Raw genomic sequence first — 22,898 nt, forward strand, 5'->3', positions numbered from 1 at the left:
CTGAGCGGACTCACGTGTCTTCAGCCAGCGATAGTAATATCTCTAGCGATTCCCTGAGATTCCTCCAGTTATTCCTCCGACTGCTCCGATAGAATTTCCAAACGTCGGAGAGACGGAGAAGAGATTGAAACCTCCACTTGTACTGTCTTCATGTGATTCCTTTTTCTCCCTCCACAAATGTTATCTAGACAATCCCAACGGTGAAAGTGTGCGCAATTGAATTTCAAACATGTCTAAATTTCATGAAAATCCAACGGTTAATGAAACCGGGATCGTAGTTTTACCAAGACAGTTTTGGGTTTCTGCGGAAAATTGAAATACTACAATGCGAAGGGTTTTCCTCTAAGCTCAGATATGATTTTAAAATTTCCAACGGTGAGAATGTTCTAAATTTGGTTGTGAACGTGGTACTCAAATTTCACGACGATCCAACGGTGAACGAGTCCGAGATCATCGTTTTCCTGAGACAGGTTTGGTGGGCTGCGGGAAAAAGAAAGGGTTTTGAGAGGAAAAGGGGAAAAACGAGAATGAGGCCAAAAAGAGGCCCCTGACTTAACATAACTACTTATATCTAGGGTACTCAGCCTATTATTTGTTTTATATTTATTTATTTATTTATTTTATAAAAACAAACTCTATTTTATTTCTATCAAACAAATAAATGAAATATCCTTTTTTATTTTCTCTCAAATCATTATTTTAATTAATAATTATATCTCCTTATTTATTTCTTTATAAAATCTCATCATTTTTCTAAAACTCTATTTATTTATAAATAACAATCCTTTTTAATCTAGATTACAAAAATTGGGATGTTACATTAAGTAGATTTGACAAAGTTGAATTTGAACATGTGTTTTGAGATCAAAATAAAGAAACTAATGATTTGGCTCAAATTGCATATGATTATAATTTGAGTAAACAAAATTTTTGAAACTTTGATAACTATCAAAGAAAAATTACAGAAAGAAGTAGAAATTTGGAATATAGGTTATTCACAACACGTGACTGGAGAAAACCATAAATAAGATTTTGATAAACTTGATTAAGAAAAGTGGTTCAATACGCCAATTTTTGAAATATAAAATTATTAACTTCTACTCCTTATTATGTACAAACAAATGGCCAAGCTGAAACCATAAATAAGATTTTGATAAACTTCATTAAGAAACACATTGGCCAAAAACCTAGAAGTTGACATGAAAGTTTAGATCAAGTTCTTTAGGCTTATCATAATTCACCAAAAGAGGCTACTGGTGTTACTCTTAAGTTGGTTTATGGGCATGAAGTAGTTGTGCCTATCGAAATAAATATAATTTTGATTCGAATTCAAAGACAGAATGAAATCCCTATCCAAGATGATTGAGATGTGATGTATGAAGAGCTGAATACCTTAGATGAAGAACGTTTCATTGATCTAGAAAACATTATTCGTCAAAAAGAAAAAGGTTTTAAACATTATAATAAAAAGGTCAGGAAAAAATCCTTTTGAATTGGTGACTCAATATGGAAAGTTATATTACCAACGGATAAGAAATCCAAAGTTCTTGGTAAATGGTCACCTAACTAGGATGAACCATATGTTATCAAAAGGTTTTTTTCGAGAAATGCTTATGCGATTCGAAAAGTAAATACAAACAATTATATTGGTTCGACAAATGAAAAGTACTTAAAAACATATAGACCTACAATAACTGAAGTAAGCATTCCCACCACATAGAAAGTTTAAGTGCAATTTTTTTGAAGGGAGATTACATCTCTAGGACATTTAATGATGTGCAACACTTTAATTAGGTAAGTTGTTATAGTAACATCCAAATAATTGCTTCAAAAATACTATGTTCTCAAAAAGTAATATTCAAATGCATTATTTTTGGGGGTATTTGTTACCTCTGTTATGTAAAATTTGTGTAAGTTATGGAACTTATATATGATTTCGATGAACTTGTTTCGAGAGAAATAGAAGAGTGCATTCGAAAGTGATCAATACATGAAATAAAATTCGAGAGGTTGAATGCACCATCGAAGAAGTGTATTTTGATAGATATTGATGTTTTCAAAGACTTTACTCAAGCACATGTAGAGTTTAAAAGCGCTTAGAAGCAATGACATTTTGAATTTTGAAAGATCAGTTGAAGTGGTTATAGAAGAAGTTACACGAAGACATTAAATAACATTAGATCTCTGTATTTGAGAATATTATTGTACACGTGTTGAAATCTATCAAAATCATAGATTCATCTGTTTGTGTTAGAAGTTTATAAATAAGACCTCTACCTGTGAATTTTCGATGGATTGAATTGTATCATTAAACTCTTTAAACACTAACAACGCCTCACATCAAAATTGACTACTAGTTCAGAAGGTTATTGTGTATGTATTTGTTTCCACCTTTTATGAATTCATATTTTTCTTTACTTTACTGCATATTTCTAAATCCTTTATTTTTTTCAATCTCCGTTTCTTCTTGAAACTTTTATTTGTCCAATCTTTATTTCTGGTTACTATTGAATTACTATCGAAGTATAATAATTATCGAAATTAACTTTTTAATCGAAAACACTATCATAAAATATACTTATAAATTATCTTACAAATTGATATACGATACTACTATAATTATCTATGGATATCTTTATTGAAATTACTATTATTATATGTATTAAGTATTAGACAATTTTCTTATAAGTTAAAAATCATGATCTTGCTTATTTGATTAAAAAGAACTTACAATCGATAATAAATTTTATGTCTCATCTTTAAATATTTTTTTTTAATAGAATCATTTAGCAAAAATTACTTAATTTGTTATTAAAATATATTTCTTTCCGGGTTTAAGTGCAATTTTCACGATTAATTGTTTCTTAATCAAGTGATTCAAGAATTGAGTCCTAATCTTGCTATGAAATAAAAAAAGTTATAAAAAATAGTCATTTTATATGCACTTCAAAGAAAATTAATCATAATGTTTAGTAGTGAATAATTCATATCAATAGACAATTCAATGATAAAAAGAAAATTACATATATCTCAGTCCATCAATTATTCAAAATATTGAGGCAAGCCTTATTTGGTGGGAGATTAAATCGTCATATGAGAAATATGCCTTCAATTTTCAATATAAATCACCAAAATTAATTGCTTAATTAGTGGTTTAAGAATGATGACAATTTCTGAAAGGTGCAATTGGCGGATTTGTATTTGCATGATTTCCCAAGTATTGACCATGTCGGTATACGTCCATTTCCACAAATTAAGATTTTGATCGTTTTCTTTCATTTTCAGTGTGATATTATACAATGTGCTCCTCTAAGCCCACATATATATATATATATATATATAGAGCTAGAATACTGTATGTTATGTAATGCTAATGTGACATGCAGAGAATGTGTCCTCGATTGCTGCTGGGCAATTTGGGTATGTATAGACAAATCATGGTCAACAAGTCAGAAGAGAATAGGATCATCTACACATTTTTATATTTATAATTTGTAATTAATTGTGGTAAATTTTGTTATATATATTGTCGTTACGTTCTTCATACATATGCATTGTGCACCAATAACCACACGTGTCAAATGATGATGTTTATAGCCAAATTAATAAACTTTCACATCCAAGTCATGAATGATCCATTATATTTTGTTGTCACTTAAGGGAAAAAGGAAAGAGCTATAAAGCAAGACCTACCTTGGCTTAAGAAGCTTTCCAAAAGGCATGCATAATATATTTTGTTGTCTCATTAGTTATCAATTCGAATTCAATAATAAACCAGCCTTTTTTCTAATTGAAAGCTTTATGCGCAAGCTTATCAATGGTGTACTGTTAATACATTTCTGAACGCTCCTTATATTATGCTAGGTAGTGTGTGGATAAAAAAATTTAAAATTCAAAGTAATTTATAATAGATGGAAATTTAATTATTTTAGCTAATTTATTTTATATATTATTTGAATAAAATAATTTAAATTTGTTTTTTAAAATATTTTGATGATGTGTAAAATAAAATTAACATTTTTTAAAAAATTGGGTGGATTAATTAGGTGGTCAACTCATCAATTCACCTCTAAATGAAGTCGGTTATATTTTCAACCTACTTCTTGCTCTATCCTCCTTAAGGCTGGTTGAAAATACACGGACAGATTGACTCACTTTACCATGCTAGTAAAGAGAGAGAAAGAAGAGGAAAAAATAGAAGAAAAGTGTGATAAAAATGGAGAAAAAGAAAGTATTCTAACATAGTTAGATAGCTAAAGTATACACTAAATATATATTTAAGATAAGAGACTTCACAATGATACTATAATTTCATTTGAATTGTTCTTTAAATTATTTCATTTCACTTAAAAATTATCCTTTCTTAAAAGTATTTTATATTTAAAATATAAACAAATTATTTTAATATGTGATAATTTAAATTCACTCCAAATTAAATTTCTCTCTCACTATTTCTCCTTAGTCCTTTCAAACACCGGTATGGATTTTTTTCTTTGAAAAGTTGGATTCTTTGTTGAAGTCAATGGAAATATTTGCCAAGAATTGGAGGGAATAATTGCGTGACATTGGTAATTAATGGGTGTGGAGATTATTGTGTCGAAATTATTAATAATACTATCCTTTTGGCATACACGGGTTATATTATTATAAATGCTTTTATACACTTTTTTTTTTTATAATACTACTCTTTTGTCTCTCTTTTTCACATAAGTTTTTCTTATTTTTCTTGTCTTTTCTATAAAACAGTGGAATCTAGCTTACAGATGGTTTCAGGATTGCAGGTTGTGCAGTTCACAATTTCGTTAGTAAAATTTATTAAATTTAATTATCTAAGATAATAAAATTATCATTTAAAAAATTAATAAAAATCCAAACTGACGTAGTTCTCTTCAATACAACTGTAGAGAATCTCAATTATCTACAAAATGTTATACACAAATAAACGAGCATTTCTCGTGAGGAGTGCTCTAACGTCAAAGAAGTTTCGCACACGAAATGATAGAAATTCCAAATCATTTACTTTCTGATTCAATTGAGAATTTCAAAATTTCACAGAATTTAAAATATCTAAAATTTGAATTGGTTTGATTTTAATTTTTTTTAATTTTTAAATGTTTTATTTGAATAAATTAATTTAAATTTTTCTTTAATTTTAAATTTTTTGTTTGGGTAAGGCAATTCAATTTTTCCATATGTAAAATTTTAATACTAAACTTTATAAAAAACAAACATAATAGAGTTTCAATCTTTAATAATTTAAAAATATAAAATATTGATAATTTTAATTAGGATTGTTTTGTTTGACCACAATCAATGATATTTTTAAACCGACATTAACCAAGACTATTTTTCAGTCAACATCAAATAGAGTTTTCTTGTTAAAGTATGCCGAGAATATTCATCAATTGACGTCATATGGGACTATTTTTCGACTAACGTTGGTTGAGTCTATTTTTCAGCCGATGTTGGCTAGGTTTTTTACCAAAGTCGGCTAGGGTTTGTTTGGCCGACATCGACTAGGGTCTTTTCAAATGACATTGGCCAAGGTCATTTTTAGCCAACGTCGGCCTAAAAAATCCTAGTAGGCATTGACAAAAAAAAAATCTACCAAATATCGGCTAAAAAATAACTTGGTCAATACCGACCGATAAAACCTACCCAATGTCGGCCAAAAAACATCATTGGTCAACGTTGACCAAAAAATCCCTAGTCGAAGTTGGCTAAATCATAGTCCTGACCAATGTCGGACAAAAAACTCTACTCAACATCGGCTATAAAATAGCTCTGGGTTATGTTGGCTAAAAAATAGCTCTGATCGATGTTGATTGAAAAAACTCTAGTCGATGTTGATTGTAAGAACCTAGTCGATGTCGACTAAAGTTAGTCATACCCAATGTCGGTCAAAAATACCTAGCCAGTGTTAGCAGAAAAAACCCTAGCCAACATCAACCAAAAAATCTAGCTAATGTGGTTAAGAAATAACTCTGGCTGATGTCAACCAGAAAACCCTAGTCGATGTCAGCAAAAAAAAAATCCTAACTGACGTTGGCTAAGAAAATCTAATTTACAAGCCAAAACACCCTAGCTAACATCGGCTGAAAAATAACCCTAGCCGATATTGGCTAAAAATAGCTTTGGCTGATGTTGGCCGAAAACCTAGTTGACGTCGACTGAAAAATCCTAGCAGGTGTCTACTCAAAAGTTAGTCATGATCGATGTCAGTAGAAAAAATCTAGCCAACGTCGGCCAAAAAAATCATTGGTTAACATCAACTGAAAAAACCTTAATGACAATGGCCAAAAAAATCCTTGGCCGACGTCAGCAAAAAATTCTCATGACTGACGTTAGTGAGAAAATAACCCTAACCAACATCATCATAAAAAAATCTTAGCCGATATCGGCAAAAAATAGCTTTGGTTGACATCATACAAAAAAAATTCGACTGAAAAAATATCGGCCAACGTCAGTGAAAAACAACTTATGTTGATGTCGGTCGTAAAAACTTTGGTCACCCGTAGTTGCGAGTGTTGAGCGAGAAAGAGTCGCCAGCAAGAACGTGAGTTAGAGTGAGCATTTTTGGAAAAAAATAATTGAAATTCTATATTTTTTGAGAGAATTTGAAATCTCACTGTTTTAGTCAATCAAAATGATTCATAAAAATACCAAAAATTAAATCTCCTTTCAAATATTCTATCCAAATAAGCTATTTTATTATGAATCATTTTAAATTCCTTGAAAAAATGAATTCCCTATTGAATTACTCCATCCAAACACACTCTTAGATTTTGAAAAAGAGAACATCCGTCCAGGGAATTAGTACGAAATCCCCAAACTTTGATTTTTTGCTCCTATCTTTCTAGTGAAATGACACAAAAAAAATTCTTTTCGGATCAGAAAGTTCTACAAAGATTCATAACATAATATAATATGCCAGGGGAAACAAAGATTACTTTCCGTTTTATCAGTGGAAGCAAACGCCAAATAAGAGGATGTTTTGTTGAGATTAAATAGGGATGAAAGAATTTTTTTTAAAAAAAAAAATTGTGTGGGTTTTATATCTTTATTTTTATTTTAATTTAAATATTTTTTCTCTTTCATTTTTTCACTTTTCTCCCATCAAACAACTCCTAGAGAAGATTGTTTATATTTTTGCTTGTTTGATGTGAAGAAGAGTGTTAAAAATATATTTTTTAACATTTTCTTTCAAACACATTGTGTAAAAATATATTTTTGCATTCGTACAGATAAAGTTGATCCGTAAGTGTAAATTAATTCGTAACGTTGATACGGATGAAGTTCATCCATCTAATTCATATGGATGAAGTTCATCCGTATGGTTTATACAGAAGAACCTTACGGATGAAGTTCATCCGTATGGTTTATACGAATGAAGTTCATCTGTATGGTTTATACAAATGAAGTTCATCCGTATAAACCATACAGATGAAGTTGATTCGTATGCTTTATATGGATGAACTTCATACTTACGGATCAACTTAATTCGTATGTTGAAATCTGTTTACGGATCACCACTCAGCCAACAAAAGCGTACCTGGTGTACCTTCAACGAAAACGAACCAACAACCGCAACAATCACCGACCGATAACACTTTCACCTCCATTGAAGCGCCACCTCTCTCAACAATGGAAAACCAACACGAAAGGGAGAAAGGGAAGCACAAAACAATAAACGCGTAACAAAAAACAACAGAAAAAGCAACTTAAAAAGGAAGAAGAAGCCAGAGGCATTTTGGGCATTAACAAAAATGTTGGGTGCACAAACAATAATGCTGGTGCACCTAGCATGTCCCCGATAGTAAAAATGAATGAGCCTTATTTTCTATGGAATGTTACCTTACAAAATACCTTCGACGAAACATGTTTGTTGTCATTGTGGTCAATACTGAAAACTTGTTTTTGTTATGTTAGAAAGTGTAAATTTACTATATGTAACAAAAACAAGTTTCTGTTAACTATTGTGAAATCATACATGAAATAAAAAAAAAACCTTTTACTATTCCAATTTTTTCATAAAAAATTATCAAAAAATTATTTTGGAATTTAGTTATGGGAAAATGATATATTCTTTCAAAAAATAAAAAAAACATGAAAGATTGCAAAGGAAAAAAAAAGAATGTAAAAAGAAAGAACCCTAGAATAATTAGGATGTTGATGTCACTAGGTAGAAGAAGTTGAACCCATTGGGCTTCTTGTGCACTGTCCAATATGGGAGAGTGGGGTGAGAAGATACTTAAAAAAAATTTGGAAATCCATATGATCATATGGATTGGTAATATGTAATCATACATATTATTAACATGAATGATTTCTTATGGATGGTAGATTTGTATCTTTATTAGCACGGATCTAAGTTGGAGAACAAAATTAACCTTTGTCATTTCATCGTAACACTAACCATAATGATGATCACAAACTATTAATGAATCACTATAATAATATACCTCAATCAAATCAATCACAAAAAGATAGAAGGAACTCAATCATGACTCACCAAAATGAATGATGTATGAAGAAAACAATAAATAAACAAAGAAAAAAAAAAGAAGTTAACATAATTAATTTTGGAATTTTAATAAAAGTGTTCCGGTATAGGAAGAAAAAAAAATTCACCTCGCAACAAATAAAAAAAACAAAAAAAAAACACCTTATGCGCGTCCCAACGGCTAGCCCATTCAATTTCAATAGAGAAGACACAGAAAGAATCAGAATCAGGAAAGTTTGGATTTTGATTTTCCAACCAAAAAAAAAACAGGCTTCCAATACCTCCAAAGCGTTTGCAATTCGTCGTTCTCTTCAAAAGTTTTCAATCGAAACACTGATTTTGAATTCTTGGTTAGAGTTAGTTCTTAGAAAGAATTGCAGGCAATGGATCTCCCTCGAGACGTGGACGACTACTTCAAACAAACCCTCGACGATACATTAGGGATTCCCGTATCGTCGCGAACCCTAGAATCCAAGCTTCAAGCTTCCCAAGAGTCGCAATGGCGCCTCCGCGAACACCTCCTTTCCCTTTTCCCCCAATTGAAGCGGAAAGACCAACTCATCGACCGCTTCAAGGTTTCGCGCCTCTTCAAGATCTTTCTCTCACAATTTTTATTTTTAATTTTGGAAGTTGATGTTGAAATTTTCGGTTATGGTTTTTTTTTTTTTTTTTTTGGAGCAGTATGAAGCGGGAATGAACGCGCGAGCTCTGAAGAAGTTCGTTGAGGAGAATCAGAGACTGGCGACGGATTGTGAGAAATTGTTGGCTCGCTGCCATCAGTTGGAGAATGATCGCGCCCTGTATGATAAAGACAGAGAAGCGTTGATGGAGTTTGGGAACGACGCTGACGAACGGGCACGGGAGGCTCAAACCCGAGTTCTTGATTTGGAAAGGGATTTGCTCTTTATGGGGAATGAATTGAACAAATATAAGAATCAGCATCAATTGGTAAAACCATATTTTTTCCCCTTTTTGATTTTTGTTAGTGTTTTCCCACCCTTTTTAACAATTAAAATATATGTCTTGGCTTCTAACATAATTGGTGGATTGTAAATTGTAATGTGTGCAAAATATTGCAATGCTAGCTAAGGGGGCGTGAAGGGGTTTGTAAAGGCTTCATTTTTATCCAGTTTATTATTTGTGAGAGTAAAGACTAAAGAGGTTTGGTGGATTAGTTTGAGTTTAATTTTCTGATGTTAATGTAAACTTGAAAATTTTAGAGTCTTCTCTTTTTTATTTTTTGGGGAGTAGATTAATTACTGATGATATCTTCGAAAGGGCTGTTAGGAAGGACTTTGGAATTAATTCACTCACCATAAGTTGGAGTTGCTGGTGTGATGTTATGTGTTTTTACTTCAAAAATCAGTAGCTGCAGTGGCATTAGGATGAAATGAGTTTCATCCCAGTTTAATTTTGGTTTGCATTGGTATATAACCTTAGAAATTGAGATTATTTGGTTTGCTTTCTTTTTATAACGATAAGTGATATGCTAGCAACATGCTCTCTAAAATGCTCCTTGAAACATACTCTCTATTGATGTTTGTAATTTATTGGAAATCACAAATTTAGGTGGATCACACACTACTTATTTTATGAGCTTCACTCATGATTATGTGGCTTCCAATAACTAAAAATAGTATTGGGAAGAGTGTGTTAGAAAATGTGTTACCAACACTCCTCATAATGATAATGCATTATGATACTGTTAACTCATGAATCATATGATTGACTTTTGTCTGCTGTTAAATTGACAACTTTTATATTAATGAAGTTCTACTGCTCGTGACTAATCTTCCTTTTCACCTATCTATGTTAATGAATTCTTATATTATTAAATGATGTTCTTTTTTCAAAATTCCACTTTTCCCCCTTTTTTTCTATTACTCATGAAATGGTAATAGCTTTTGCAAGTTCTTGTTCCTTTGGTTGTCAATGTTGATCCCAGATATTTGCTTTCTCCATGAAGGTGAATTCTTCTGTGTGCACACCTGGGGAAAATATTTTACTTGATTCTGTTTTAGCAACACTTACTAGTAAAGATGATGATTCTACATATGCATTTTTGCAAGTAAACAGTGAGAATGAGGCCTGTAAACAGTTTCTGAGTATGTGGAACTGGTGAGCCTGCAACCTCGCCTCATTATCTTCTCTTGATTTGTTCTTTTTCCCTTAACTCTCTAGCATTGTTCATTTGGCCAACTTTAACTGTTGTAGTTTTTATAACCATCAGAGTCAATTTCTATTCATATTGCCATTTCAGTTTTTGTCAATTCATTTTTGTAAGCCTGATTTTTTATTTTGGATTTGGTAGCATAAACCCATCAACTCGGAGTGTTTTGTCACTTGTTGCCAAAATCAAGTCACTTGAGAAGGATAAGGAGCATCTAAGAACTAACCTTCACAAAGCCGAGGAGGAGGTAAACTTTGATTGGTCCCCTAGTTTTTGGACCATTTCATTTGTTTTGGGTGATGATTTGATTGTTGATTAATATCTAACTTAACTTGGCATGGCATGCCTAGGTCAAATTACTGTTTGATGAAAACAATGTATTGGAAAAGGAGAACAAAAGGTTATTGAGGATATACAAGGAAAGAAACCATCCCAATTCTGGGAGAAGCATACCAACAGCTAGGGGTGGATAAGCGGGTCGGTTCATCCCGCGTAAGGTCCGTCCGCATAAGCCCGCATTGGCAGTGGACCAGATTAAACTGGCTGGTCCACGGGTGTAGTTTTAAAAGAATTTCAATTTTTATAAAAATACAATACAATCAAATTAAGTTCAATACAGATGTAAATAAAATTTCAATAATTAGTCAATTACATCAATAAAATAAATAATGTCTTAACAAAAGAAAATCCAAGCAATAAATCTAAAATATGAAATTTAAACATCTCCAACAACAAATGATTTCATATTTGAAGTAACATGAGCCTGTGTCAACAAAAATAGGATAAAAACAAAATCTAGAGAGAGAAGAGATGTACTTTGCGTGGTGGCGAGGTGGTGGGCCGAGGCTGTGCCACTATGGTGTGTCGCGTGACTGCATGAGTGTTAGTCGCGTTTTGTTTTTCTTGTAAGGGAAAGAGTCGTATGACTTGTGCATGTGCGTGTGGTGGAGAAATGTGATTAGTCTGCTACAATGATAATTGCTAGATTTGATGTGAGCTATTTTTTATAATAAAAATATATTAAAATATCTTTAAAAATATTTAACAATTATTTTTAGCTTAAATGATAAGAATTGATATTTTTATTATATATGGCTTGCAGATATGAAAATGATAGATTAAAAGAAAAAAAGATCGAGAAAATATAAAAAATGAAGATTTTTAGCATGTTATCACTTATCTTTTTTAATCTTAATCTTTTATTTTTTTATCTTATCATTTTTTATTTTTATCATCTTTTAATTTAAATTTTTTATTTTTATCTTTAAATCTTTATCTTATTATCTGTTATTTTAAAAGAAAAGTTTAAAATGAAAAAGAGAAAATCAAACCTAATATAATTGGGTCAGGGTCACACAAATCAAACCTAATGCGAGCTGCGGGTAACCCGTGGACCAAATTCGCATAATCCGCGGGTTAAGCGGGATGGACCCAAAAATATGGCATAATCATGGACCGTTTAAAAAAATTGGTCCATAACCCGCATGGACCGTGGGCCCCTCGGGTCAGTCCATGGACTTGGACCCGTTTACCCTACCAACAGCCCATCAGCCAAGACAAGTTATTTAGGATTTATAAAAGAAAATCAAGTTATTTAGGACATGTAGGTAGCGTGGCTAGAGGTTTTGAGGGGGTGCATGGGGGTTTTGGCCTAGGGGAGATGAATGGGGAGGGTAAATCCATCTTGGAGTTTTCGGAGGCTTTGGATCTTTCTATAGCCAATACATGGTTTAAGAAAAGATAGGAACATCTTATCACTTACAAAAGTGGAGGGACATGTTCTCAGATAGATTTCTTCCTTATCAGGAAGTCTGATAGGAAGTATTGCTTGAACTGTAAAGTTATCCCGGGAGAGAGCTTGACTACCCAACATAGAGTTTTGGTTATGGATGTAAGAATTAGAGATAGGGCAAAGAGAAGAAGTCCTCTGGTAGCACCAAGGATCAAATGGTGGCACTTGAAGGGTGAGAAACAAGGAATCTTCCAACAAAAGATATGGGAGGGTTGGTGTGGACAATCACAAGGAAGTGCAAATGATATGTGGAACAAGATGTCCCAAGAGATTATTAAAGTGGCTAAAGAGACGTTGGGTGAATCTAGAGGTTTTGGACCTAGGGGTAAAGAATCGTGGTGGTGGAATGAAAATGTTCAGAGCAAAGTTAGAGTAAAAAAGGAGTGTTTCAAGGAGTGGTCTAGGTGTAGAAATTCTGAAACTTGGGATAAGTATAAGATAACTAGAAATGAAACCAAAAAGGCGGTGAGTGAGGCAAGAGCCCAAGCTTTTGACGGACTATACCAAGCTCTAGGAACCAGGGACGGAGAAAGATCTATATATAGGCTTGCTAAGGGTAGAGAGAGGAAGACTAGAGATTTGGATCAAGTAAAGTGTGTTAAGGATGAAGAAGACAAAGTCTTAGTGCATGAAAAAGATATCAAGGAAAGGTGGAAGGCGTATTTCCACAACTTATTTAATGATGGATATGGATATGACTCTAGCAGTCTAGACACAAGAGAAGAGGACCGGAACTATAAGTACTATCGTCGGATTCAGAAACAGGAAGTAAAGGAAGCGTTGAAAAGAATGAGTAATGGTAAGGCGGTGGGGCCAGACAACATACCTATTGAAGTGTGGAAAACTCTTGGAAATAGAGGTCTTGAGTGGCTCACCGAACTCTTTAACGAAATTATGAGGTCAAAACGCATGCCGGAGGAATGGAGGAGAAGCACGTTAGTGCCAATCTATAAGAACAAGGGGGATATACAAAATTGTGCAAATTATAGGGGAATCAAGCTCATGAGTCATATCATGAAATTATGGGAAAGAGTGATCGAACGGAGATTAAGAAAGGAGACTCAAGTTACTGAGAATCAATTTGGTTTCATGCCGGGAAGGTCGACCATGGAAGCGATTTATTTATTACGGCGGGTGATGGAGCAATATCGCATGGCCCAACAAGACTTGCACTTGATTTTTATTGACTTGGAGAAAGCGTATGATAGAGTGCCTAGAGAGATTTTGTGGAAAGCTCTAGAGAAGAAAGGGGTTAGGGTTGCATATATTCGAGCTATCCAAGATATGTATGATAGGGTATCGACTAGTGTTAGGACACAGGGTGGAGAGTCAGACGATTTTCCCATCACAATTGGTTTACATCAAGGGTCAACCCTTAGCCCCTACCTTTTTACCTTAATTCTGGATGTCCTCACGGAACAAATCCAAGAGATAGCGCCGAGATGCATGCTTTTTGCAGATGACATAGTCCTCCTTGGAGAGTCGAGGGAGGAGTTGAATGAGAGGTTGAAAACTTGGAGACGAGCTCTAGAAACACATGGCTTTCGCCTAAGCAGAAGCAAATCGGAGTATATGGAATGTAAGTTCAACAAAAGAAGAAGGGTTTCTAACTCAGAGGTGAAAATAGGAGACCATATTAGCCCTCAAGTCACACGGTTTAAATATCTTGGGTCTGTAATACATGATGATGGGGAAATTGAAAGGGATGTGAATCATCGCATTCAAGCAGGATGGATGAAATGGAGAAAAGCATCGGGGGTGTTATGTGATGCAAAGGTACCGATCAAGCCAAAGGGAAAGTTTTATCGGACTGCGGTAAGACCGACGATTTTGTACGGAACAGAATGTTGGGCGGTCAAGAGCCAACATGAAAATAAAGTAGATGTAGCGGAGATGAGGATGTTGCGGTGGATGTGTGGTAAGACTCGACAGGATAAAATTAGAAACGAAACTATTAGAGAGAGGGTTGGAGTAGCGCCTATTGTAGAGAAGATGGTGGAAAATAGACTTAGGTGGTTTGGGCATGTAGAGAGAAGACCGGTAGACTCTGTAGTGAGGAGAGTAGACCAGATGGAGAGAAGACAAACAATTCGAGGCAGAGGAAGACCCAAAAAGACTATAAGAGAGGTTATCAAAAAGGATCTCGAAATTAATGGTTTGGATAGAAGTATGGTACTTGATAGAACATTATGGCGGAAGTTGATCCATGTAGCCGACCCTACCTAGTGGGATAAGGCGTTGTTGTTGTTGTTGTATAAAAGAAAATCAAGTGATGTATTCTTGCAGCATGTGTGCATGCTAGTGTTGCATTGCCGGTTCAAATTCATTTTGTTTTTGTTGATTATGATATAATTATATACCTGTCTAATAGTTATTAAGCGTCTTCTGCGCTTCATCTCTACTTGAACGTCTGCATATATTTATATTTATTTGGCTTTTGCAGTCAAACAAGAGAAAGTCTAGTCCCAGAACAAGTAGCCCAAAGCAGAGGAAGATTGATTTTGACGATCACGAGGTAGCAAGACAACCATGATCACCCTTAAGACATAACTCCCCAGACTGTAGAATGCATAAGAAGTAACGTGACAAACTAACAGTGTGTAGATGAGTTTAGACGTTTGAAGCTGTCAAACATCCCTTCAGCTCAATGATACTCATGGTTTGGGTTCATCGTACGCTAAAACAAACTCACATTAAGGGACGATGAGTTTAGATCATACAGAAAGTTGTTTCCGATTTATAGATGAATTTACTAACCACAATATTCGTATTTGTTGCTCCTAAAAATCACTATTGATCACTCTTTGATTGCATGGGGTAACTCTTGTAGTTCAAATGCGGGACCGAAGACTAGCTAAACTAAGTTCAAGTATTAGTACTATTTTAAATTAGAATATGATTTTTCCATTGTTATAATTTTACATATTTCATTAATTTCTTTATCTATGATAAGAAATTTTTTTGGATAATAAGTATAAACAAAGACACTTAATAATACTACATTAAATAGCCAAAAACAAAATAAATACAAGAAAACGTAAAAAAAAAATAAAAAATTGAACACTAAAGTCTAAAAAGTATATAAAATGAAAGACAAAATTTTGATCTTCTAATTAATTTGGATTGAATTAAAAAGAAGAAGAAGATAAGTTAAAAACTAATGGAGTGTAATTAATTTTTTTGAATTTAAAATAAAATGGATTAATTAAGTTAACATAAATAACAGTTAATTTAGTTTGAATTTCTAGTCTAAAAAGGCAAACAAATAGAGCAAAGTGTGTTGATTCAAGGATATTTTGTTCCTTATCCATTCTAAAGTTCTGAGTGCTATTTACTTATTGCATTGCCATTGCCAAGTAATGGCGCTACTACGTCTTGTTTGCTTAACTTCAACAAATCAGTTATCAACTCAATCCACCTCTTTCTCTTTTCTTCGCAAAACACCCCATTCTCAATACATCCATATCAATCCCTCTTCCTTTCACTTTCCACGCCTATCCCTTATCGCAACCACTCTCACACACGCCCAACAACAAACCCAACAAGCCGACCCTGTTGTCGCCGAAGAAGAATTTTCTCGCACCAGGTTACTCGCTCAGAACGTGCCCTGGACAAGCACCCCCGAAGATATTCGCTCTTTGTTCGAAAAACATGGAAAAGTCCTCCAAGTCGAGGTTTGTTTTTTCCCTCTCTTCTTTTCGGTTCTGTTTATTTAAGGTTTTTGTTTTCTGACTTGGATTTGTAAATTGTGTCTGTTATAGCTTTCTATGTATAAGAAAAACAGAAACCGGGGTTTGGCCTTTGTCGAAATGGGTTCCCCAGAAGAAGCACTTGAAGCTCTCAATAATCTCGAATCGTATGTAAGCCTAAAACACCACACTTTCACTCTTTTACCGCTTTTATTATTTGTCTATGAATTTGTATGGTGTTGTCACATTAGTTCTTGAGTTGAAGGAAATTTAAAAACAAAGTCCCGAAAAGTATAAATCGACAATCACATTAGTCCAAAATTCAAAAAAATGTGCGACTAAAGGGATAGTATTAACATATATTTGAAGACTAAAATGATATTTAGTTGTTAATTTAGGGACTTATTTAACATTTTCTTAGTTTCACGGATTAATGTGACAACGCCTACCACTTTTCGGTTTAAAGTAACTGTTTCCTCTTATTTATAAAGTACATGTTTTGATGACAATATATGATGTGCTTCTGTTTTTTTTTTCTTTCTTTGAATGGTGCTTAGGAGTTTGAGGGTCGTGTAATCAAAGTCAATTATGCTCGGCCGAAAAAGGAGAAAACGCCGCCCCCTGTGAAACCAAAGGTGGTGACGTTTAACTTGTTTGTTGCTAACTTGTCCTATGAAGCGAGCGCCAAAGATCTCAAGGAGTTTTTTGATTCTGGAACTGGTAAAGTTGTGTCTGCTGAGGTTGTGTATCGTGATAATCCTAGAAGGCCGTCTGGTTATGGATTTGTGTCCTACAAGTCCAAGAAAGAAGCTGAGGCTGCTCTTGCTGAGTTCCAAGGAAAGGTAACTTGGGGGTTCTTATTTGTTTGAATTTGGATTTGAATTATTGAGTTTGGGTAATGTCATTCTCACAAATTTTATCTGCAATGTCTTAGGCCTTGTTTATTTACTGTTTTCAAAAATAGTTTTCTGTTTTCTCAACTTTGTTTGTCCCATACCCTAAGCACATTTGAAAGCGTTTTTCTTCCAAGTAAATTTTTTGTTTCCTTAAAGTCTGTCCCTCAAACAGTTGAAGAAAACAGGAGACGATGAGAAAACATCTCTCTCAGTTATTTCTGTTTTTTTTTAACACTTGATTTGGAAACAATTTTCAAAACTTAATAGATTTTGAATGAGAAATTAATTGTTGAGTAGTGTGGAATTATTCTAGAAAACAGTTTTTAAAACATTAAAATGAGAAGGGAATCAAACAAGCCTTTAATGTTTGTTTTTAGTCTGAGTGATATGGGGAAAATTGTTCTTCTACAGATTTTTATGGGAAGGCCAATCAGGGTGGATCGGGGTCGGCGATTTGTTCAACAACCAGGGGACGGGAGTGCAAAGTCTGAAGATACACCTTCTGATTTGAGTGTGAATGGGGCAAAAGCTCAACAACCTGCAGAGGGCAGTGCAAAGTCTGAAGATACTCCTTCTGAGTTGAGCGTGAATGGGGAAGAAGCTGACAAAGTTGATTGATATCAGTTTTTCCCTGATGCATATCAATATTATTTATGTTGTATGTCCTTGCTTCAGACATTCTGAATGTTTGCTCATTTTTGCTTACAATCCAAAGTCTTTGATTGGTTTAGATTATGTGTTTTACAGGTGGTTTTCACCTTTATTTACCAGAGGCTCGTGAGATACAAGGAGTTGATAGGTGTAAGCCCAAGCACTTCCGTGATTCAAGAATCCATTTATCTTGATTGCATAATTTGACAATTGTTGGCAAGCTACTATATCTTAAGAAAGCGAGAAATATATGTATATCAGTGGTGATGTTGTTTGCATCTTTGTTGGTTAGTGCCTAGTGGTTACTTCACAAGAACATGTGTATGCCATTCAATATTTTTTTTCTTTAACTTTAATAAATATATTGAGTAGTTTAAGGATATTGGTTCCGAATCTACCAAAAGGAAACAAAATTAAACCACTCAAAGAGGAATTGAAGCTTGACCATAAAATGCATGTAGTATAACAATACAAACCATTTATTTAAATTAATAATACTTGAAGCTTGTTTTGTGGATTCTTTCAGAGTAGCCCTAAGACAGTTATTTGGTTTGGTTTGGTTTTTTTTACTTTGATACTATCGCTTTAAGACAAAAAGACTTGTCCTATAATCTATGAATGTGGCTTGAAGGTTGGATTGAAATATGCATTAACTCCTAACATTAATATTTAAGCGGGATTGTTTGTTCATAGCAGAGAGTTGGATTCTTGCTTTTACTGAGTTCACTATATGTGTCAACAAAAGGGGATTGTTTACAATGCATGTAAATCTCTGTTGTATTATCTACTAAATACTGCAATGTCATAAGAATCATGAATTATGATTTGTGTGATTTCATTTCATTTTGAGAATGCGTTCAAAATCATTTATGGTGCTGAATTGCACCTTGAATAATCTCGATTGCTAGAATCACACCTTGGATTGTCCTTGTTGCACTGTTAATTGTTTTAGTTACTTGCTGTCATTTTTTGTTTTTTGGATTTTTTAGGGACTATGCAGCTGGATTGTTTTGTCATTTTTTTTGTCTTTGTGAGCTCTATGACTTGAATCTTGGTCTATTTTGAAGCTGATGCTTCACTTTGTAATGCTATACATAATTAGTCGTTTGGTTTTAAAATGCCAATATTTAGACTAGATGTCTTTTTATGTTTCTTTATCTTAAGATACTTCTTATGGTCATTTGACTCTTTTCAATTATTGATCATGGATGTTATGATTTACAATATAGTTTGCTTCACATTTACAAAATATTCGATTGATTTGATAACCATAGTAAGGAGTATTTTTTTTTTCTTGACGAGGTTTTAGGATTTTAGTTTACTAAGCTAAATAGCATCACGATATGACAACTGTTTGAAACTTTCAGGAAATATTCGTTGCTGACAATTTTTTAATGAACAGTATTGGAAGCAATTGCATATTTTACCTTTCTTATTTGTCCTGCCTTCTCTCAGTTGTAAAGTGGTTACGTATGCTCTTAAAATAGTGATGTTGCGACCACTTCCCTTAGTATTCATTTAGGTTATGATTTGAGATTTACATAGTATTTTTTATGTTTTAATGATCAACTTTACAAAGGTAAGACGCTAAAGGCATCGGACATCTCTTCCTTTCCTTCTTAACAAGTCGTTTGAGATTGCTGATTGTTGGACAGGTCTTTTTGTTGTTACTATGGCCAACTCCAAAGCATTTACATGTTTTCAACTTTGATTATATACTTTTAACCTTACAAATGATAATGTTACGCCCAAGTATTACACTGGGCTTAATGAAGAGCAAATAGAGCAATTTTATTATTTGAATATTGAAAAATTGACATTAGATGTAACATTACATGTTATTTTTATTTTTTTGTCTACACAATTAAAAATATACCGTAAAATTGAGGAAATATTTGTTGTTCTAATTTTTTGTGCAAAGAACATTTTCATTTTAACAGGTACCGAAGTTAAAATGTTTTTGCCGATAACTTGTTTTTTCTCCTGTCACGAAAAGAACGTAGCCTATGACACGAGAGATGTTTCTCGTAGTTTCTTACGAAGGTTACTTGAAGCATAAATGCTCCTCAGCAGTACTGTTCAGCACAAAACACCAACGCATGATTGCTATCTTAAATAAATATTAATTGATAAATGAAACATATATAAAATGCTAATATGTACCAGAAGGATTTTGTCAAAATTGCCCTAACGTGGTGACATTTTTAGCCCCAGTCATTTTTTTTGGGTTTTACTTTTATCAGCTTTTATCTCATGCAGCATGCTATTCTACATATTGTGAGGAAATTTAGCATATTATATCAATGCCGTGTTGATTCTAATTACTTCCAAGATTTGATAAATTGAGTAGGTTTTTATCTCATGTCAAATTTCAAGATGGTTCTATACTACATAACTATTGTTTCCTTTACTGATAAAGTTCAGCTCAATAGCTGGAAAGTGGAAACTCTTTATGATTGTTCCCTTGACATTAACTAAAATGTTGATGCTAGGTGCACCCAGTATTATTGTTGGTGCATCCAGCATTATTTAAAAATGTCAAAACTGCTCCTGCACTTTTTTCTCATCTTAAAAGCTTTTTTTTTTTTTTTTTAAACTGCCCCAGCCATTTTTGCGCAGTGCTTCACCGTATTTTCTTCGTTTTCTTGCGATCGGTTAGCTTCGGTGAAGGTGAAGGTGCCAGTGTTCATTGTTGCGGTGGTTGGTTCGTCGGCGACGGCATACGAGGTACGCATTTGTGCTGGGTGTGCACAAGGGCGATCCGTAAATCATACGGATCAAGTTGATCCGTAAGGTTGATACAGATCAAGTTGATCCCTATGTTGATATTAAGCATACGAATCAACTTGATCCGTAAAAGGCTTACGGATCAACTTGATCCGTAAAAGGCTTATGGATCAACTTGATCCGTAAGGCTATACTAGTCTCCTCCATCACTGAATGGGTCTCCCTGTGCCACCTCTCCATAAACGAGGATATAAGTCCCCGATCGCCAGTGTCTACTGAACGCGCGATTAAAGGACTTAGTCCTGTGCCAACAACTAGCCCCTCAATTGCAGGGACATGCCTACCTAATTTTTGCACCTTCCTCCCATGGGAGGATAAATTCAATTCAGGTCGTTCCTGAATTGAAGTATAAAGGAACATACAATTTATTAACATAATATTCTAAAGGAACACAAATTTCAATAATAACACATACTTAACAAATAACTTAAATAGAAAATTATAAATACCTCTTCGGTCCATACGCCAGCTGCAACATGCTTAGCATACTCAATAAGCACTGATGGGTCATTCGATCCACCTGAAAATCCCTCAGGCTCATCTGCACCAGCCTATGCTCCAGTGTCTACACTAGGTGCATGTACGTTTGCACCAGCGTTTGCACCAGGTGGATGTATGTCTGCACCGGCATCTGCAGCTACCATAGGCTCATCGGCAACTACCACAGGGTCATCCTCGGCAACACGGACAGCTCCCGGTTGCCTGCGTGCCGATGCGGTAGGCCTTCGCCGTTGGGGAGCATCATCAGAATCATGACAATCCTCACTCCCCAGAGCTCTGCCAATAACCCTACCTAAGGCACGACCTAAACCTCTAGTCCTAACCATGATTTGCAAATGTCTACCACAAATTCCATCACTAAACCACACAAATTCATCACAATATTAACTTGTTCAGTTTCTTCGCCTACATTTGTCATAATGCTATATTTCTTTATTTATTATTTTAAAAAAATGTGAAACGCCATGTTTGGTATTTGGTATCTTAAAAGTTCACCTTAAGGTTGAATTGAAGTGCTCTCGATTTGGCAATTCAGTTTATTGGTCAACATTAGATGTAAGGGATGGGAAGAATTCTTGAAAGTAGTAGCATTTGTCAACTACTCAACTCACTCGAAACATGGTAGAGGGATATTGGTTCTTGAAAGATGATGTGTCACTTCAAGTTTGTGATGTTTAAGTGTGATTGGTTTGAGGGTGAAGAAGACAAATATGGGCTTATTTGTGTTTACTTCAACAAATAATGTTTTACCCAAATGATCCTTTTGTGTTGGCTTCTCAAGTCCACCAATGTTTTTATGTCCAACATCCTTCTGAAGCAAATATACATTATGTTTTCAAGACAATTCCAAGAGATTTATTTAATATGGGTTAATGAATAAGAACAATCAATTAGTAGAGAAGTAAATGCTTTTAACAACGATCATGAATTGAACTGGTCTAGGAAAGATATGCTTGTAACAATAACTTAGAAACAACCTCAAGATTTCGAGAAAACTGTTTCTGAACATGATTTTGATTTTGATGAAACTTTGCTTCAATTCATGGACTAAGGAGGAGTAACTTTGTGTATATTTCCTATCAGGATTGTTGGGCTATTGTTTGGGTTTGTTGTCTTTGGGATGGCAAAATAAGTTTAGATATGTTTTGTTTTGTAGCTTTTAATTGTCTAAGGTGAAAGGATCCACCACCTTCAAAGCTAGAGCTAAACTGCTAAAAAATTTACTTATCATTAATTTTAATCTTATATAGTATTAGTATCTTAGTCCACATGACAAAACTTAAACCTTGGAAGGAACTTTGGATTTCCAAAGGGAGTCATCAGGATTTGTTTTTATTTGAAGATTGGTAGTAACATGGAAGCATTTTTTACATTAATACACATCGAAAGAATGAGGGATGCTGATGGGCCTATGGAAGTTAACTAAAGTCTGCGAGAGAAATAAGAATGAGGTTAATGCCATAATTGGGAAGGAGAATTCTGTTAGTTCATATCAGTAAACTCCTTTTTAACCACATTAGGAGATAAATGCAAGGGTAAGACTGTGTACAATGACCCTATCTCATACCTTGCCATAACAAGGAGCCTTCGGGCACGTGGGTATCTTAAAACTAATAAAAACTATTAAAAGTGGTTCAGGTAGACTACAACTAATACAAACTAAACAAATTTCAAACCAATATGAACATGTTCATGTTCAAACAGTACAAAACAAACCAAACAATGCCAATAGTCAAATGTAGCACAATCAAATTTCAAACCAATATCAACATCAAAAAATTACGGCATAATATGAAACTTATTTCATTATTCATTCAAATTCTACTTCAGCCTAAAACCCTCAAAACTAACCCTAAACCCTAACAAAATTCACATTTCATCAATATAAACCTGTTTTTCATTTTTATTA

The 22,898-nt window shown here is 34.0% G+C and overlaps 3 protein-coding genes across 4 annotated transcripts; 2 read left to right on the forward strand and 1 right to left on the reverse strand.

Moving 5' to 3' along the window:
• Positions 1-8,699: 8,699 nt before the first annotated feature.
• On the forward strand, positions 8,700-15,252 carry LOC114409252. The gene is made up of 5 exons (XM_028372644.1): positions 8,700-9,078; positions 9,185-9,451; positions 10,470-10,621; positions 10,815-10,920; positions 14,909-15,252. Exons 1-5 carry the CDS (start codon positions 8,887-8,889, stop codon positions 14,996-14,998), a joined length of 807 nt encoding a protein of 268 aa, XP_028228445.1. The 5' UTR covers positions 8,700-8,886; the 3' UTR covers positions 14,999-15,252.
• Positions 15,253-15,752: 500 nt separating this feature from the next.
• Positions 15,753-18,083, forward strand: LOC114409253 (28 kDa ribonucleoprotein, chloroplastic-like). 2 transcript variants are annotated; one of them, XM_028372646.1, is made up of 5 exons: positions 15,753-16,139; positions 16,227-16,325; positions 16,712-16,996; positions 17,462-17,708; positions 17,782-18,083. In XM_028372646.1, exons 1-4 carry the CDS (start codon positions 15,825-15,827, stop codon positions 17,666-17,668), a joined length of 906 nt encoding a protein of 301 aa, XP_028228447.1. In that variant the 5' UTR covers positions 15,753-15,824; the 3' UTR covers positions 17,669-17,708; positions 17,782-18,083. The 2 variants fall into 2 exon arrangements, with proteins under 2 accessions (XP_028228447.1, XP_028228446.1); XM_028372645.1 differs by having other exon boundaries at positions 15,754-16,139; positions 17,798-18,083.
• A 2,209-nt stretch (positions 18,084-20,292) lies between these two features.
• On the reverse strand, positions 20,293-21,315 carry LOC114410509. The gene is made up of 4 exons (XM_028374499.1): positions 21,073-21,315; positions 20,938-21,039; positions 20,623-20,824; positions 20,293-20,441 (listed from the first exon to the last, which is right to left on the reverse strand). The coding sequence occupies exons 1-4, from the start codon at positions 21,313-21,315 to the stop codon at positions 20,293-20,295; spliced, it is 696 nt and encodes a 231-aa protein (XP_028230300.1).
• Between the last annotated feature and the right edge of the window lie 1,583 nt (positions 21,316-22,898).

The sequence above is a fragment of the Glycine soja genome, chromosome 4, assembly GCF_004193775.1.
Source record: "Glycine soja cultivar W05 chromosome 4, ASM419377v2, whole genome shotgun sequence".
Taxonomy (NCBI): Eukaryota; Viridiplantae; Streptophyta; class Magnoliopsida; order Fabales; family Fabaceae; genus Glycine; species Glycine soja.